The sequence below is a fragment of the Phytophthora cinnamomi genome (assembly GCF_018691715.1).
Source record: "Phytophthora cinnamomi strain GKB4 chromosome Unknown Contig76, whole genome shotgun sequence".
Classification (NCBI taxonomy): domain Eukaryota; phylum Oomycota; class Peronosporomycetes; order Peronosporales; family Peronosporaceae; genus Phytophthora; species Phytophthora cinnamomi.
The window spans coordinates 1-12,252 of record NW_027151009.1 but is presented as its reverse complement, the minus strand read 5'-3'; the positions used below and the strand labels follow the sequence as shown (position 1 = coordinate 12,252).

At 55.6% G+C, this 12,252-nt stretch overlaps 5 protein-coding genes across 5 annotated transcripts; 2 read left to right on the top strand and 3 right to left on the bottom strand.

Moving 5' to 3' along the window:
- Positions 1-655: 655 nt before the first annotated feature.
- IUM83_17814 (Reticulocyte-binding protein 2 a) lies at positions 656-2,416 on the bottom strand (the record flags this gene model as incomplete). The annotated part of the gene is made up of 2 exons (XM_067942782.1): positions 656-1,694; positions 1,995-2,416. 2 exons carry the CDS (start codon positions 2,414-2,416, stop codon positions 656-658), a joined length of 1,461 nt encoding a protein of 486 aa, XP_067785785.1.
- Positions 2,417-2,771: 355 nt separating this feature from the next.
- Positions 2,772-4,783, bottom strand: IUM83_17813 (putative GTP-binding protein; the record flags this gene model as incomplete). Its single annotated transcript, XM_067942781.1, has 4 exons — positions 2,772-3,587; positions 3,681-4,129; positions 4,216-4,343; positions 4,479-4,783. The coding sequence occupies 4 exons, from the start codon at positions 4,781-4,783 to the stop codon at positions 2,772-2,774; spliced, it is 1,698 nt and encodes a 565-aa protein (XP_067785747.1).
- A 1,344-nt stretch (positions 4,784-6,127) lies between these two features.
- Positions 6,128-8,296, top strand: IUM83_17812 (Cell surface glycoprotein STIM, contains SAM domain; the record flags this gene model as incomplete). Its single annotated transcript, XM_067942780.1, has 3 exons — positions 6,128-6,299; positions 6,363-6,470; positions 6,648-8,296. 3 exons carry the CDS (start codon positions 6,128-6,130, stop codon positions 8,294-8,296), a joined length of 1,929 nt encoding a protein of 642 aa, XP_067785783.1.
- A 94-nt stretch (positions 8,297-8,390) lies between these two features.
- Positions 8,391-9,113, bottom strand: IUM83_17811 (putative O-methyltransferase; the record flags this gene model as incomplete). Its single annotated transcript, XM_067942779.1, has 1 exon — positions 8,391-9,113. The coding sequence occupies one exon, from the start codon at positions 9,111-9,113 to the stop codon at positions 8,391-8,393; it is 723 nt and encodes a 240-aa protein (XP_067785775.1).
- A 92-nt stretch (positions 9,114-9,205) lies between these two features.
- IUM83_17810 (uncharacterized protein) lies at positions 9,206-10,038 on the top strand (the record flags this gene model as incomplete). The annotated part of the gene is made up of 3 exons (XM_067942778.1): positions 9,206-9,297; positions 9,798-9,867; positions 9,948-10,038. Coding segments are annotated over 3 exons (253 nt in total), but the record flags the coding sequence as incomplete, so codon positions are not given.
- Positions 10,039-12,252: the final 2,214 nt, after the last annotated feature.

Sequence of the window (12,252 nt, the reverse complement as noted above, 5' to 3'; positions counted from 1 at the left end):
TGTGGTTGTGGTTCAAGAGCGGCATTCCATTGTCGTCCTGGTGTCCCGCCTGGCGGTCGAGCTCGACACCAGCGACGGGGTCAGCACAATTTCCGGCCTACAATCGTCGACTCGCAAGAACCAAGAGGGACATGCATTACTTGCCAGTCGCGCGAGTGGTTCAGGAAACCTGAAAACCAGACGCGACTGGACTCAAGTCTTGCTAGTCAGCACACATATCGCTTGCCTGTGGCTGGCGCGTTGACGCATCAAGCATCATACTTCCCACTCCATCCCCAAAAATGCTTTTCGTTGCATTCATGTTATCGATGTCAAGCTCTAAAACACCGCAGACTGAACGTGCTTACCCTTCTTCGGGAGGCTGGCTCCGGGCACAGCATCATACGGAGAGAAGTACGGCTGTGCTCCACTGCCACTCCTGCTTGAGCCTCCTGAGCCTCTTTCGTAAATTTGAATGCCGTTTTGGTCGGAGGTGGCGACGGTGGTCGGAATACCTTGGACTGCTGGTAATCTTGATTAGAGTTACCAGCCCCGCTGGGTGTAGTCGGTCGACTAAGCGTCGGCAAGGAAGTTTGCCGGCCAACGACACTCGAACTTGATTTCGGGCGCTCCTTCCCGATGGACTTCGCGGGTGAGTGCGAAGGGGAGCGAGAGCCTATTGAGCGATTCGTGGAGCCTCCGTTAAGTACCTTCTCGATCGTCTTGGAGGCTTGATGCCACTTTTCGTGATCTTGACGTTCTCCATTGTACGCATGATCAGGTCGCGCTGAATCTTGGTCTTGATCGCGAGCTGCTTTCGACGGTTCACGAGCGATTCCTTTTCATTCAGCATGTGCTGCGTTCGAGCTTCTGTGTCTTGCATTTTACGCAGCATCTCCAGCCGCTGATACTCTTGAATCCGCTTCATCCTCTCCACCTTGTCGAGCTTCAACTGTGCCTGCAACTTCCGATATTCACTGCGTAAAGCACGTTGGTGCTGCTGGTTTTTCTGCACCTGCTGAACGTTCAGGTCAATCTCTCGTTGTCGTTGAAGCAGCTCCTCTTTCTTCCGAGCTTCTTCCCGTCGAGCCTCCTCTAACACTAATTGACGCTTTCTTTCTAGAGACAATTGCTGCTGCGCCTGCAACTCCCTAGATCGACGTTCTTCGTCCTCGTGAGCTCGCCGCAGGGCTTCACTAGCTGCTTGCTTTCGTTGAATGTCACGCTTGCGCTGTGCTTCCAGCTTCTTCGAGGCTCGAAGGTTTTTCCGGATCCGTAAGGTGACCTCACGACGACGAGCATCCATCGCTACAGCGCGCTCTGCCCGTTGCTGTTCAACCATTTCGTCACGTGCCTTCTCCGCCAAGTCTAGCTCGCGCAGCCGTGCTTGAATCTCCATTTGCTGGGCATGAAGCAGTGCTTCTGTCTGTGCTCGGTGCTCTTCAGCCTTAATTTTACGCTCTTCTTCCCGCTCACGCGCCTCGATTCGCCTCAGCTTGTCCTGTCGAGCCTTTTCTTCAGCTAGCGCACGATCTCGAGCAGCTAAATGTGCTGCTAAATCTTTTCGCCTCTCTTCTTCAGCATCAAGTTGAGCCTTTTTTCTTGATCTCCCGAGCTCGCTTTTCAGCTGCCAGCTCTTGAGCAAAGCGCATTCGCGAGCGCTCCATGGCCTCATGCTGTCTTTTTTCGCGCTCCATCTTCTCCGCAGCCTCTTGCTGCAGCCGATTCATCTTCATCTCGAACTCCAGCATTTGCTCAAGCTCGCGCTCTTGCCGTTGCTTAACCTTTTCGAGTCTCTGTCGCTCGATCTCCAATAAAGCTGACGAACCCTTCTTGCCTGGAGAACTAGATGCCCCGAAGACATGGAGGGAGGACCGTCCGCGTTTTCAGAACTTGCACGTGCTGGGGCTTTGATAGCTCGCTTTGATCCCGCGACCGCAACAAGTCGAGCTGGCATTGTATTTCCAGTCCCGCGGTCTTCAGTCTCGATCAATTTTCGCTTCTCAGTTCTCAACGCCTGCATCTCCTCGTGTCGCCGTAATGAGTACGCCTCGTGGCGCATTCGCTGAACGGCTGCAGTGACATCCGGGTCGTAAAACGAGTCCAGGTCTCGGATCTTGAGGGTCTCAGGATTTACGCCACAGCGCAGACAAGCTTCGGCAGAGCGTGGTGTGAGCACAATACGTTCCGGCGGTGGATTCAGCCCCGATGATCGGGCATTGCTGAGCGTCGCGAAGACCTCCTCAATCGTCTGAGCTCGAGGCCCACGACGTTTGCGGATTTTGGTCTTCTTCTTGGGCTCTTCCTCCTCTTGTTGCTGTTGCATCTTCGAACGATCTGCACCCGTGATATTGTCCAGGTCTAAGTGCATCCCGCTTGCTTGTTTCGTGTCATGACCATTTGCAGGATTCACCTCGGTAGCGTCCGGTGAAACCATAGGAGATGTCCCCCACTCGCTCGCTGCAACTACCCCTCCGACGTTTTCACACACACACTCACCTCTGCCACTCGTGAACGCTGCACACCAAAAGACCTCAAGCCCCGCACTTGGAGCGTTTGATAGCTTGGCGATTTTGCTGCGTCGCTCCTCTTTTTTTAGGCCCTGCGGTCAAGCGACCATGAAGGTGCCAACGATGGCAGAACGTGGGTGAACACGTACTCACAGGGTGGAAATAGCTATCTTCCTCTCTGCATTGCACTCCTCTCTGCATTGCACTCCTCTCTGCATTGGCTCGCAAATATAGCTCACAGTCTGCGCGTTAGCTTGCTCAGGAATTCGTCGGCGGTGGATGTCAGCAGGATGGCACGCGAGTTGCTCGCTGCTCCTTTTGGAAATAAGGCAGGGCTCTCACCACTCGCCCAACTGCTTGGGTGCTGCCTTCGCGTAGCACGAGCGGTAGGTCTGGACGGATGTACTCCGGCCAATACATGAACTCGAAGCGGCACATTGTCGTGGCAGGCGGAAGCGTCGACGGCGACGTGGTGGGTACGCCGCTGGGGTCTCCTAGTCGGACGATCTTTGCCATCTGCCGAACTTGTCCTGCGTGGATGACCGCTTGGAAGTTCTCGCGAAACGTACGTGCGTCGGGCAGGAAGTGCAGCTCAGCGTCGAACTGGCGCGTAGCCATCGGGCGAACACTCGGGTGCACAAGCATGGTGCCTTTCCGGATGCGGTGGGCCGGCTGAGCAGCGGCCAAGAAGCGTATAAGCACGGCACCAGTCTCGCCGGCGCTCAAGCTTTGCGCCGCCTTGTGCTGCACTTCGATGCTCTCCACTGCAACATCGCAAAATTGGCCATCAGCGTCTGGCCCAAGCAGCATTCGCTCACCCACGCAGAACGTCCCCGCTTGAACCAGTCCCGTTACAATCGTGCCTTCGTCCTCGATATCGTAGGCTTGGTTGACCTGAAACTCTGCGGGCGTCTTCGCCTTGGCAGCCCACACGCGCTTGGGCTCGAGTACGGTCAGATACCCTTGCAACACGTCCAAACCTCTACCATCCACACTCGAGACCCGGAATACCGGCACTGTCGACGCCGTGGTAAGCTTCTGCAGGTCCTCTTTCTCGCCCGTGCTGGTGTCGGTGCTTTGCGGAGCCAGAACAACCCTCTGGCAAGGGCAAAAAGCTTGTAGCAGATCCGCGACCTCAACCAGCGACTGCTGTATTCGCTCTTCGGTCGCGTGATCCGTTTTGGTTATTACCACAAAAATGGCCACTTCCAGCGCCGTGGCGATCTTTACGTGCTCGAGCGTCATGTCCCGAACGCCTCTCACAGCATCCACCACTAGCATGGCATAGTCCGGGAACTGGCCGGCGAGTCCGGACGCCGTGCTCTTGAGGTACTTTTTGTGCCCCGCCAGATCGCTGAGCGTGATGAAACTCTCCTGCCTCCTCTGCGTCTGCGTCTCCTCGGCCTCTTCGTCGCTGTCACCGAAGTCGCACGTTGGCAGCTCGTCCGTGCAGCGGAAGTGGCCGTCCGCAGCCACGGCGATCGTGTGCTCGCTCACACTCGACGTGCAGCCGTTCTCCAACTCGTGGCGGTGGCGACACACCTGCATCCTGGCAAGCCCAGCGCCGTCGTCCAGACAGCCGCGCGTCAGTACCCCCACCAGCGTCGACTTGCCGCTCTCAAAGTCCCCGATCACCGACACTAGCAGACACCATCACAGGCAAATGGTTATCAGAAAAAAGTAGCCATAATACACTACATGTAACTGCAGTAGCTGCTCCCCCCACCTCGGAGCCGCTTGGTGGCGTTATGCTCCAGCACCCTAGTGACCTGTATCCTCGCGGCGCGGTGGTTCGCGTCGCGTCCAGCTCTGAACTTGGCCAGCGTCATCTCGGCGTGCACCACGCGGCACATCCTGCATCAATCAAGATGAACACCCGTGTCAATCAAGATGGCTACATTTTTCCAGCCAACTTCAACTTCAGATAGCACTCTGGAAATAGTACTTCCAGCCACTAAATAGTAGTATGAAAAGTACTATGCAGCTCACCGCGCGAGCGAGCCCAGCGAGCGCAGCAGCGCGTCCTCCGAGAGCCCCAGCAGCTCCCCATTGTCCCGTACGCCGAGCTCGTAGAAGGCGGCGCCGCTTCCCTCGTTCAGGCGCCAGTGCATCTGCGTGGTCAGCTGCCGCAGCCGCTCGGGCGCCGGCTCCAGCAGCTGCAGCTTGTACTCGACGTTGCCCTCCTCCACCTCCGCGGGCAGGTGCTCCGCAGCTACAGCGGCGCCGGGCTGCGCGAACTCGGAGCGCACTTGGCGCAGCAGCGCTGTCAGCCCCACGTCCGCCGTTGGAGCCATAATGGCGATTGAGCGCAGCTGTTCGCCGCGAATCTCCTGAACCGAAAAAAAGACCAACACTCAGCAAGATGGGTACAAAACAAGATGAAGCCAACTTCCACTTCCGCCGCAGCGAAGGTTCATGTGGCGAGGCAAGCGACGCCACAAGAAGTTTCGTCACTGTAAGACAGAGTGTGCGTTTTGTGTGGTGGAGTGGGTTGATACAGGCGAATTGAGAGTGCCTAGCTAAACAGCAAGACACAGCTTCGAGCCTACACGCAATCCAATTGGTGGTCTTAGCTTTTTGTTGTTGCGTGGACTCGCTCGAAACGAAAGTTGAAAACAAGCAGATCTGCATACTGTGCTGTTGTTAGGGTGGTCCGCTAAACCAGTAATGCAAAAGATGGCGGCGATTTAGAGACAACGCACGTGGGTCAAAGCCAAAAACGGGAAACAATGACCTAGACGACAAGTCCATCGTGTACGCTGGGCGATCAGCTTGAAGTCCGGCACACGCCTATCACCCAGGAGGTGTTAGAGGCACAGCATCCTGCACAACACTCCATGCTTGCCGCTCGACAAACCCAATTGACTTGCTCGCCCAGTCGAGCCTGAAAGGGGCATTAAGGCGAGGTTGGCGCTGACTGAACAATGACGCTTTCAGTCCAAAGCGAGTTTCGATGACGCGTTCGTGTCGCCGCGTTAACTCAGATACATAGCCTTGCCCGCAGCGACAGCCTCCTGCTGCTGTTGAAGCGCACGCCAGCACCGACGCTTGGCTGTGTGCGCGGGCTGGTCAGCGGAGTGCCACTCCCCATATATCATGTCGCTCGCTGCGATCACAACGTGCATCGTTTCACTGCCGCAGTCATTGCCGCAAGTTGGGCTCAAGTTGATCCCAACGGCCTCCATCAGCAGCAGTAGCAGTGTGTATCTCACCAGCATTGCACTGCAATAGTAGCGCATCGTTTCAGCTGCCGGAAACGGCCACGTGTACAGCCAGCGAAGAGGCACAACGCGACTCAAATGCTTCAGGATCGCGATCGCAAGGGCGAGCCTGCTTTTGCAGCCGTCTATATGCATCTCTTCAGCCTTGCTTGGCCAGCCAACGCGCTGGCCTGGCAGCATGCGCCACCAGCTCCGCCTGACTCGAATCTCCTGCTCTGGCAAGCTCGGTGGAACGATGCGACCACGCGAAAACCAGCTGACACGTTTGTGACGAAAGTTTAATTGACAAAATGGGGTACAATAACTACGATTTCGTATGCAACGAAGCCGTAGTTAGCGTACCCTATTTTTGTCAAAATAAACCCGGCTGCTTTTTTCGCATCATTTAACGTTTTGCCGCGTGGATAGAGCTCGAAAATGGGGCCGCCCCTGCGAGACCCGCGCGCTTCCTGTCGCTGCGGGCGCGTTGCCAGCCGCTCCACGCGACGGCGGACGTCTCTGCTGACTGTGGCAGCTGTAGCTGCGCTGGTCGCGCTGCTGCTGGCGGCGCCAGTGGCCGCCAAGGACGTCGTCACGCCACGCTCGAAAGGTACTCCACCGCGTGTTATTATTCCGTATCAACACGTTTTAACGCGTTTACGTTTTGCATCAGACAAGCTCATGGAAATGGCGGTGACGATGGCCGGCAGTGCCGTCGACGACGTCGTGGCGCGCAAGAAGCCCAGCAAGCGCAATAAAACCCACCAGGATCCCGAAGTCGGTACGTCCAGAGCACTGACGTAAAAGCGTTTCGTGCGTTAAAACACCGATTTCGCCACGCAGACATGCTTTTATTTGCGCTTTTACGTCCATGCTGCGGTGGCACCTCCGTACTAAAGCGGCCCGTGCTCTGTGTGCTCTGAAGTGCTCACTTTTGTGCTTGCGACGGGAACTGCAGAGAGCTTGCTGGCCGACTTCGACCACGACGGCCGCGTGGGGCGCCGAGAGATCCAGCAGATCAAGGACAAGCTGCACCACCTGCTGGACACGGATGACAGCGGCGGCCTGGACCTGTCGGAGCTCAAGACCAGGGCCCAGAGCGACCAGGACGTGGACACGGCGCTCAAGAAGCTGGACAGCGACCACGACGCCGTCATCTCGTGGAAGGAGCTGGACGAGCGCTGGGAGAGCGTGGGCGCCGAGATGACCGTGGCCGAGGTGGCTGACTGGGTGGCCTACGCCGTGCAGCTCCCGCAGTACAGCGAGGTGTTTCGCACCAACTCCATCTCCGGGTACACGTTCCCGCTGCTCATGGCAAACGACGGGGCCAGGCTGCAGGAGATCGGCGTGCACAGCGAGCTGCACCGCCACCAGCTGGCCATGTTCTTGCAGATGAAGTACCTGGGTATGGGACGGAAGCCGGAAGCAGTCGTGTCGAGTGTGTGCACGGCAGAAGGCTCGACTGCGCAGGACAAGGTGCTGCTTCAGATTGCCTGGGTGCCGGCTGAGAACGCGCCACAGCGATATCAACTGCAACGCCGCAGTCCTGGCGAGTCGACCTGGGTGCCGATGTTTACTGGGGCTGATACCGAATTTCTCGATGTTGCGGAGCCCGACCAGCACGTGGTTTACCGCCTTACGACCTGGAACTCGTACGGACGTAGCCCGCACACGTTTGTACGCTGCGATGACGCCCTCGCGAGTATTACAGCGTCCTCAGCTTCGTCAGGTGCAGGCTCCTCGCCGCCTATGCTGCCCAACTCGGGAAAAGCGCGGTCCTCACGCTCGCTGTCTTCCCAGAGTAAGCGCAAACGGAATGCGGAGGCAGATACGACTGAATATGCTGAAAATGCGGAGGACGCCGACTCGGACGACGACTTCGACCACCGACTGAGCTTGTGGGGCCTGCTGAAGATATACTTCTGGTGGCTGGATGACGCTATCGTGATTCTGTTGGTTGTAATGCTACCAATTCGGGGAATTATCTACGGAGATGCGGACTCGCTGCTTCGATTGCTTCGTCGACTGCCGCCCAACATGCCTACGCGCGTGACAGTGGAAGTCGAGACGAGCAAAACAACCGTGGAAAGTGCCGCTGCTCGTGTGTCGTGGGAGAAGCCGGTAGATAACGGTGTTCCTATCGTGTGCTACACTGTGCGATGGACTCGTACGAAGACCGAAGAAGTGAAGTGGATCAAGCTGCTAACTCTGCCGCTGCCGACGACTGTGATCGTGGAGAAGCTTCATCATGGGGAGACGTACAAGTTCGTTGTGCAGGCCACGAACCAGTTCGGACTGGTAACCAGCTCCAGCCGATCCACGTACATGGTCCCGGTTCCGGAGCTCAAGCATCTTCCATCGGAGGCCCGAGCCCTACGCAACCAGTGTCATGTGTGCCACGATCCGCGATACAAGAAGAAGGTGCCGTTCACTGCGACGCTGGACCGGCGCATCTTGCACTACTGTTGCTTGTGTGATCGCGAGTTCTGTCACTACCACAAGGGAGAAGTGTATCACACGAAAGCGCTGAGCTGTCCGATCGTCGATGGCCGGTGCATCTGTATCACCTGTAAAGAGAGCCGTCTGCACCGCACCGTCACGTACTGAGCCAGGCTGGAGTTGTAGGACTTGCGCTGCAAGTCACAGTATTATATCGCAAATACAAATTCTTCTTCTCAACGTGTTTTCCTGGTGCTACAAACTACTCAGTGCTATGCTTCACCCCGTGAACAAAAGAAAACGGCACTGGTGCCTTGTTTGCCGATAGAATTGGTTCCCACTTCCGACCAAAGTGCGTCCCAGACTCCACCAAATTCGCCTGCAACGTCAGTTCCCACGGGAGTTCGCTGAAGACGCCGTGCATCGCGTCATCTTCGCCGAGTCTAAACAGATGCGTGCCTAATTCCGCTTGACTGAGCTCGTCCACCTGCTTGAAAGCTGCAACCCCACCTTCCTCTAATGCTTGGCCTCCAACATCGCCCCAGATCTCGCTACGAGGAGCTGACAAGATGTCGATCGTTTTAAGCAGCGCGATGTTGCTGCCTCGCTCCAAGTACATCGTCAGCCCCTCAAGAGCCCAGAACGTCGGGACGCTCGAGTCGAATCCCGCAGACAGCAGCTTCTCCTCCCAATTGAAGTCGTTCACATCAGCCACCACCATCTCATGGCGATCAGGTACCATCGAGGCGTTCGACGCATCCAGCACCGCCACTTTGTGTTCGAAGAGCGCGAAGTTCTGATCCACCTCGAACACTTGGCAGTCGTGCAGCGATTCCAACCGGTAGGCCCGGGTGTCGAGTCCCGCTCGGAAGAGCACGACCTGGTGAATACAGGCATTGCGTCGTGTGATGGAGTCGTCCAGGTAGCATGTGCGAATCGAGAAGTAGTTCTCTGGCTGCGGGAGGTTCTCCGTCCACTTTTTCATCCGCGGGCGAGTTGCGGGAGATCTGGCGAGTGAGGGGCTCTGCAAATGGATCTGTGACGATGCGGTCGGCTCGCTCGTGCTCCGTCGCGCGCATGAGCACCCCGGCGAAGCTCATGAACTGCACGAAATCCTCCGAGTGCATCTTGTCGGCAGTGTCGTTCGTCATCGCTGTCCCTGTTCACTGGTGATTTGTAGATTGACGACGCGCTTGTAGAGCCCGACGAGTCTTTCGTGGCGTTGAAAGGAGGGCGGACCGCGAGGTCTTGCGTTGCACCGATAGCGCGAGTGCGGCCTCCCAACTTTCCGGACTCACCACTCGTAGTTTTGTGGATCGCAGTGGCGTACGAGGGCCATGTTGATGGAAGCAGTGGTTCACGAGCACCGCCCTAACTTCAACGTGGCGTTATCATCATGCGGTGCACTGCCATCGCTCGATGGGCCGACCAGCCAGAGTAAAATTGAATGAGCACACAGTACGTCTGGTCCCATTTGACTGATGAACCACAGTTCCTCGAAGGTGAGTCACGTCGATGGTGTAAGCTATCAATCTATCATTGTTTTTGTGAGCGGGGAGGGGGGGGGGACGAGAATGGCCTCTGTCTTTGTTTAGATGAATTACCAGGTTACCGGGGGGGGGGGTAAGTAGGAGCTATCTTACGTGGTTCGTCTGGCCGTCATCTGCAGGAACCCTTCGTACATGGTGGCCACGAAACGATACTCCTTCTTAACTGCTGGGTTAGCGTTCAGCAGGACGGTGAGGTTCTCCAGTGCTTGTCCCTGCGTTTTCCACTGTGTGAACACTGCTCTCATATGGGCCAAACTTGCACCGCGCAGGCTATCGAGTGTGCTCCTTTGAAGCCACCCACCAAACAGCCCGTTGTGGCTCGCAAAATACGTGGCGATTTGCTGGAGCTCGCGTTCTCGGGTAAACCTCCGCAAAGTCGCGTCGACATTGAATGTTTGGGATTGAACTTGGGCTTGCAAATGTTGAGGGAGTTTCTCGAGGCTCGACTTGCTGAGTTTGACCTGGAACCTCTCCTCGTCTTCCAAGTCGTTCATGTTGTAGCTTCTCAGCTGCCGTTGGCGCGCAGGGTGTGCCTCATTGACGGTGTTGGCTGTCGTGCTAGAAACTGTTGCATGACCGGCGGCCAAGACAGCATGGCTGTTCGCGAGGAAAGTGGAGACTGCCATGAGCACCACGTAGCACAGATGCATGATACAGCCCGGTTAAGATGTGTCTCGGCGGAGAGTGAATTCCAAAGTGAGACCGCGAAATTGCTGACACTTTGCCGAGGTTTTCACGCACTTAGCGATGAACGGCTCAATTTGCCAGCTGTGATACATCGTCCCGTCAACACTTCATCGCCCGACTTGGTGGACCATCCTGGGAATATCTTAGGATCCGTCAGATAAATCTGTACAAGGTCGTAGTTTGTTGTAGAGGCCACGCAAGGCTTGCGGTAAGCATCGACATCTCAACATGTACAGACAACGCGTCAAAACAATATCGTAGTAAAACATTTTGTCTGTTTTCAATTTACGCACAGATACTTATTTACTCCCTCTACATTGAATCTGAGGCTAAAACTCCTCCTTTTTGCAGAACGAGAGCGTTGTGAATGTCTTGCAAAACTCGCCGCTGGGGCAATAGTGGGGGTAGAACCAATCGTACTCACCGCACTTCATGCCGCATATCGCACCGCCCGGAGGCAGCGTCTCGGGCATGCACAGCCAAAAGGTGTCCGACTGCTTCAGACAGACGTTTCGCCAGCTCGGAGCAAACGGTGTCAGCGCTGGTGCAATTGCCCCAATCGGCAATGTACGCGTGTTCTCCATCGATGTAGTCCTTCTGCACACCGCTCTTGTCTGTGGCGATGGACTGGCGCTGGACGTTCACGTCCTCCGACCAGCGGCACTCGTATTTGGGGCCGCGCGGCACGTGCTGCCGGTCCAGTTTTGACCGCCACACTGCGACTCGTTCGCGATGGTGCACGCCCCGGCCTTCTTGTGGGTATGAAGGTGGGTGGATGTTTGCTTGGCGGCATCTGCAGCCGACAGAGTTATTGCCGCTGAGGCGGAGAAAGCGAGTAGCCTCATGTGATAGCGCTGGCGCACGGATAGGAGCGCGACGACGCCTGCCTAGAGTGGCTGCAATAGCAAAATGAGACTTACGACCACTCATCGCGAAGCTTTACTTTGAGAGGATTATGTGTGACGAAGATACGGAAATGGTTTGTGAGCATGAACACGACTCGTTTACTTGCTGTGATAAGGTCGATCGATGCTGACGATAGGTATTATCGAATATGTACCTTAACCCAACAAATGTTTTTTAATAATGACAAATAAAAAGCACTTTATTGAAAGTAACCAAGCGTAACCCTGTAAGTAACCTTATTTCAGTAGCCCAACTGTAACCTTACTCTTCCTGCTTCGGGCAGCGGATGATGGCCTGCATGAGGCCACACATGTACTCACCGGGTGAGAATCGCGCATGGTAGTCCATTTAGCGACGAAGTGCCCTGACCTGTCCGACGACAGGGTAGACCCCTGGTTGAGCCCCACGGAGAACCTTTGGACAGATCCGCAAAAAAAATATCAGTACCGTCATATCGCACTTTTTAGTATTATATTGTGAATTCTTATTTTTCTCTTAGAATAACTATACTTCAATATTGACCTTAGTAGAAATCAATCATGATGATGGAAACTGACGGGTCGTGTCTTCATCAATCTATGGTCTTGATTTTGAGGTAAAGCATGACGAAGTCAAAAGTTTCATATTTACCAGCAAGTTGACATGTCAAACAAGGTTGAGCTGAGTTGTGCGCTGTATGGTGAAAAGTGGAGGTGTTTCCCGTTGAGGTCGCAGTTGGTGCCGACGTGGAGGCGCTGCAAGAGGCCATTTCTCGAGTAGTGAGCGTAGAAAACCCCTCGCTGTTGGTGGTCCGCTTGGCGCGGAAAGACGATGAATGGCTGGAAGACAACGATTCTTTGAGGAGCTATTGCTGCACGCCAATGCCGTTGACGGCGATTTTGATGACTGCTTTCAAAGGCCCTACACAGATGCGCGGAGTCCACTTCAGAAAAAAAAAAACGTGGTTCACATCTCGGTGAAGCGTCCAGTGCTTGAAATGAG